The sequence below is a fragment of the Gopherus flavomarginatus genome, chromosome 3 (genome assembly GCF_025201925.1).
Source record: "Gopherus flavomarginatus isolate rGopFla2 chromosome 3, rGopFla2.mat.asm, whole genome shotgun sequence".
In the NCBI taxonomy this organism is placed as follows: Eukaryota; Metazoa; Chordata; order Testudines; family Testudinidae; genus Gopherus; species Gopherus flavomarginatus.
The window spans coordinates 98,338,431-98,344,430 of record NC_066619.1 but is presented as its reverse complement, the minus strand read 5'-3'; the positions used below and the strand labels follow the sequence as shown (position 1 = coordinate 98,344,430).

Below are 6,000 nucleotides of genomic sequence, written 5' to 3'. Positions count from 1 at the left end.
TGTGCTTTGACTTGTCTTTGCACAAAATTGCCTAAATAAAGGAGTGCGGGGGGTTGGCAGAATTTCATAGAAAACCTTGGGTAGGAGTAAAATTCTACAATGAGATCCTCAGTGACTCTTCCCCAAATTGTTCTGCTGTGTTTTGGCTGCTATATTTGGCTATAATTGTTCTGCTGTGTTTTGGCTTGCAGATTTTTAGGGATCCTTTGGAGCTGTGGTGGGCAACCTGTGGCCTGCAGGCTGCTGCTTACCACAGCTCCCATTGGCCACGAATGGCGAGCCGCGGCCAGTGGGAGCTGCAGGCGGCCATGCAAATGTAAACAAACGGTCTGGTGGCCCGCCAGTGGATTACCCTGACAGGCTACATGTGGCTCACGGGCCACAGGTTGCCTACCCATCTGCATAGGTACTTCACCTCCCTGAGAAGTAGTAGCTACATCCACAGGAGAATTCTCCAGTCGACCTAGCGCAGTCTATGCCTGGGGTTAGGTTGTCACTCAGGGGTGTGAATTTTTCACACCCCTGAACAACATATAGTTATACTGACCTAATTTCCTATTGTAGAACTGGCCTAGAGGAAAGGTCTCTGAGGGTATTTACATTCAAGGGCACTTCCATTGTGTTCCAGAGCAATCATGAAAAAGAGGCATTAGGCCAACAGGAGGTAAACCAGCTGCCTAACCCCAGAGCCAAAATGGCAGAGCTAAAACATAGGGAAATGTGCTCTTCAAGGGAAGAGTTTAATCTCTCAGACCTTTTCAAAGATTAAAGGGCAGTATTAAACTGGAAGCGAACCAGACTGGGATTGCACCTGCCTCTGTGCTCAAACACAAATAATGGTTCCTGACAAGCACTTGCAGGAACAAGTAAATCCTATACATTTAGACTGCTCTGGTTTTGCTATTAAAAATCCATCTCCGTTCAAAACTATATTCTACAGGAATTACAAATATTGTGAACACACAGAGAATATTAATGGATTGTCTGTTTTTAGCCACTCTCATAAAAAAGGAAAAGCTTTTTATACACAACTTCTTGATAATTTGGAAGTTATGACTGTTGGGGTGGGAGAACTTTCCCTTTCTGGTCTTAAAAAATATGTATTTTCTTTACCAAAAGAAAATTTCTGATTTGCAAAAATCATTGGGCCTGAGTCTGATCTGTCACCAGTTTAAGTCAGGAGTAATCCCACTGAAGTCAATTCAGTTAACTGGTATAAATTGCTGTGTGTGAAGAGAACCAGGCCCAGAGGTTCTAGGCTTAGAACAGAACTAAAAACATGTAAGGTTTGAATTCCATTTGGCTCTGGCAATCCGTGAGCTCCAGACAGCTGCACGGTTTTCATTTGAAACCTCTGGTAGAGTAGGTATACTGCACTGGCTTTAATCTAGCTGCCCCTGCTTTCTCTTCTGCCCACGCCCCCACTGCTCATGAATGTGACTTGTAAAGATGGACGTAAAAGCCTTTTTTCTTATATAAATGTGATCATCTTTGTAAGGTAAATTGTAATCTAACAAGGCTCATAATCATTTTTCAAAGTCATAGCATTAAACAAAGAAACTGAGGTGTCACTCTTGACAATGAGGCACTGCATTTAACCAATCCCTTCAAACTTAGATGCAGAATGATCCATAGAATGTTTTGCAGAACGGAAATGAAGTTATACTGAACTTGAAAAAGGAACCACTTGCTTGCCTGCCACATATACTTCATTAATATTCCGATCATCACCTGAAACAATAAAGCCAAAAGATTTTTGCATAAATCTTACATCTTATGCATCTAGTGTAAGTGACACAATACTCGGCATCAGGTGTGGAACTGATCACGTCCAAAGACTGCAGCACACCGCCCCTCTTTGACTGAGAAAGGGTTCATGTGGCATTGGCCTTCTATTAGGAAGATTTCCCTCCCCTCCTCTAAATTTTAAAAGGATGAAACTGGCAGTGCTAGTCCTGTAGATCTAAAGTCTGGTTTACACTCAGTTTTTGCACTAATTAAAAAATTTGGTTATTCAAATAATTCCATTAAATTGATGCCAAAATTGAGTATAGGCCATCCCCTAGTCCAGCCAATCGCAAGTAAAGAGTGTGTATGTTTTCATGAGAAGTGACTTCCCATCTTTCTTGCTGAGAACAAAGGCATACTACATGAAAGGGCATTACGCTTTGTAGAGACTGGGCAAGTGATTTGTGTTTAAAAATGTGATTTGTGTTAGCATTAATGCACTGTTAAACACCACTCAGCTTCCAGTGTAGACACACATACTCATGGTTAAAAACCTGCTAATTGGTTGGGTTAATCTTAGCCTAGCAGATCACAGGATTTTATGTAAAACATATGTTGTGTAACCACATAACATAGCAAAAATGCTGTACTTCTCAATTCTTATTTAAACATCTGTGATTTTAAAAAAACAACAAGGAAAGGCAATCGATCTCCATATTATGTCAGAAGATTATCTAGATAAGTATGAGATAAAGAGAATTTTTCTGTATAGTGAAGGCTGGGACGTACCTAGATACAGGAACTTCTGGATAATATCCTGAAAATATGAAAAAAGCACAAATTTCAGAAAGCAGTTCCTCTCCTCCCAAAACACATCTGTATGAAACTAAAAGAAGACTGCAAAAACAAATTCACATAACACATGCTTTTTAACTGTAAAATCAAAATTTGATGTATCTATTTGCTAATAACTATGTATGTTTTATCTAAAGAGGCTATATCTCTTATTAGAGCCAATATCAGAAAAATGTGGCACTATAAGTTAAATAACACTTCAACAGGCATATTGTTCAATTCATAACATTTCCCTCTACCCACTCTTTTGTCTTCGCACTGATCAGCTAATAACCTTGTTTAATTTGCCCAGTAAAATCTTTGTTCTTTTTTCTTTACTAAACAAACCCAGCTAAAAGATTATGCTAGATTAAAAAACAAGTTTTATGTCACTGGCATCAACAGGTTCAAATTCATGATACTAGATTACAGTGGAACAGTCCTACGGATTAATCTGCCTATTGTTTTTACCAGAGGTAATGGGATAATGTCAATATTCAGGAGCAACTGGTCATTAGGGACTAATGGGGCTAACCCTCACCCATGTTGTCACTGAGTAGTGTGGCTGATATACTGTAGGGTGTAGTACCCTGGCTGTCAGTTAGGTACTCCTGGAAGGACTCCTGCTGCGTTAGCCCCTGAATGCTACAGGACCCCGTCTTCCTCCTGGATCTGCAGCTTGCTCTTTTCAGTAACTTTCTGAAGCATTTCAATAACTTAGTGCTTTGATTACCTCAAAAGTATCTCCAGCAAACAAGTCAAAAGGACTGTCTGAAGCCTTGGGGTTGATCAGCAGTGCATCAAATTCTTTGCCAACTTCAAAGTTTCCAATCACATCATCTAGTCCTAGGACTGTGAAACAAAATTAGTTAATAAACGAGCCTCTGGTTTGCTGCACACTCCACTTTGTACAAGTGTCTGGCAACTTGTTGGAGATCTATGTCCAGACAGAAATCTGCAGATGTTTAGATTGCTATGACAAAAAGCACACTTTTAAAATAGCGAAATAACGTAACCTCTGCATTCTTGAGACTTTTTTTCATTAAAAAAAATTGTTGGTATTAAAGAAAAATGATAAGGGAAGTGAGACTGAAATTTATAGCACCTTTTTAAATTTTCATTAAATGTCTTTTTGTTTTACCTTTTTAACATCATCCTATGTCTAGGTTCCACTGTGTCATAAAGTGATTGATTATTCTAATTTCAAACACCTAGGATGAGCAATCTCTTACATTTCCAAAAGTCTTTTCATCCTGAAAAATCCAAAAGCACTTTAAAACTACATACTTATACCGAAATGCAGCCACTTATGGGGATAACATGGACATAATACTTGTATACCTCACAATGGGGGTGTTAGTTCATTAATGTCTATAAAGTCCTCTGAAGCTGAGCTTCCCTGACAGAGGATTATATAGACTAGAAAGTATTTATTATGATCATAATGCAGATATGTATTATTATTCTGGAAGGTGCAACAACCAATAAGCACCCAGAACATTATGGTTAGAGAAAATGTTGACCCAGGACAACAGAGCACACCCCTAACTTTTTATTAAAAATGTCATGGAATGTCTAATGTCCACACAGAGGAATTGTTTTACAACATCATTTTACACAATATGAACCCACTCAAGCACCATAGGAGCAAATGTTTTTTTAAAAAATTGAATGACATTTACAATATAATGGGCTTAAACTATAAATAAAAATTGGTTTGTGTACTCAGACTAGCTTTGCAACCCGCCCAAAAACTGTCCTGGCTCCTAGAGGCTTGCACAACATCATGCTTCAGAAGGTTCACTCTATCCTGATTTTTTTTTTTTCAAGTTCTGTTCTAACAGATCCTCACATAGTCAACTCATGCATGGCGCTGAGTGCCCTTAATGGCAGCTGAAAGTGCTGAGTACCTCACAGAAGGAGTGAAGCTCTAATTCTTTAGCATGAGAGTGCAGAGCTAAACTGACCCCTGCCAGGATCTGAACATGTGGTGTGAATAGTTTAGCTATGGCAACCCTGAACACAGTGTGGCCTCCCTGCACCTAGATCTGCATGGGCAGTGCCTGCATACAGCCCCACTGATTTCAAGCATTTGCCTGTGCAGAGCCATTTGCAGGGTAGAGGAGATGGCTTAGGCTCCAAGACAACTCCTGGGCAAATTCCAGTTATGTCGTTTTTACTTTTTGCCTGCAGACTTATTGTCCTATATGGCCAATCAGATAAAACATTGTTCACTTACAGCCTGATTCAATGTCTAATTAAGTCAATGGAAAGACTCAAATTGATTTTAATGGTGGGGTGACCAGATGTCCTGATTTTACAGGGACAGTCTCGATATTTGGGGCTTTATCTGATATAGGCTCCTATTACCCCCACCCTCTGTCCCGATTTTTCACACTTGCTGTCTGGTCACCCTATTTAATGGGCACTGGATTAGGCCCTTTAATTTCAATGACGGGTGTCTACATAGATTGTAATTAAGGCGGACTTATGTGCAGACTGCTTTGGGATCTCTGGATGAAAGTGCTCTTTATAAAGTCATTTGTTATCAACTAAAACACAGCAAAAATTCTGTTAGGACGTTACTGAATCTGCAACCAGTTTATACTTTTCTGGTCCATCTTCAACTGATCTAGTATTCTGCCAATTCATTCAATTGGGTAAATCTCACAAGAAGGTACTGGACATGAACTCTTGCTGAAAAGAACTCCAGAGTCTTTAAAGCTGTATGTTGTCTGCAGAACTGTTTCTTCTGCTTGGGCAGCAGAGCATGAAATGAAGGCCAAACAGAGGGCTGTAAGGCTTCTTTTATTTGTTAGCAGGATCCTTCTCCTCCCACCCTCTTTTCTTTCTTCTTTATTATTTTGAGCCTCGTACAGTAATATAAAATGACAGCCTTTTGGGTCTGATTTTTCAGAGGTGCTAAACATCCACAGTCCACACTGAAGTTAATGGGATTTGCTCAGCACTTCTAAAAATCAGGGCTTTTGTTATTTTAGTTTCCTTTGAAATGATCTAGGATAATTTAAGTTTATATGAATAATTTGTAATGTGAAATAAACTTTCCAAATACCCCAAAATTGTCTTAGAAGGCACTGGAATTGCATAGGGCGTAATATCAACACAGAATCTGCTCTCTTGTTTTGAGAGTTACACACATTTCACATCATTCTAGAGATGTGTTTTAAAAAAAATCAGAAATGATAAAATGTTACCTTTTGGTGTTTAATTTCATTCAAAATCATGTTCCATAAAGCTATGTCTAGACCGCTACTAGCAACTGCAGCTGGCCCAGGCCAGCCAACTCAGGCTCATGGCTACATTTGGAATTTCAAAGTGCTGCCCCGGGAGCGCTGCCGCGGCAGCACTTTGAAGTGTGAGTGTAGTCAGAGCGGCAGCGCTGGGAGAGAGCTCTCCCAGCGCTGCACGTAAACCACA

At 39.7% G+C, this 6,000-nt stretch overlaps 1 protein-coding gene across 2 annotated transcripts in view; it reads right to left on the bottom strand.

Annotated features, from left to right (window-relative positions):
* Nucleotides 1-591: 591 nt before the first annotated feature.
* GDA (guanine deaminase) overlaps nt 592-6,000 on the bottom strand; it is a 48,391-nt gene continuing 42,982 nt past the window's right edge. For both annotated transcript variants that reach the window (XM_050944203.1, XM_050944202.1), the window contains 3 exons: nt 3,296-3,414; nt 2,518-2,545; nt 592-1,731 (listed from right to left, as the gene is read on the bottom strand). In XM_050944203.1, coding sequence (XP_050800160.1) covers nt 1,661-1,731; nt 2,518-2,545; nt 3,296-3,414 — 218 coding nt within the window. In that variant the 3' untranslated portion in view covers nt 592-1,660. The remainder of the gene's footprint in view (nt 1,732-2,517; nt 2,546-3,295; nt 3,415-6,000) is intronic.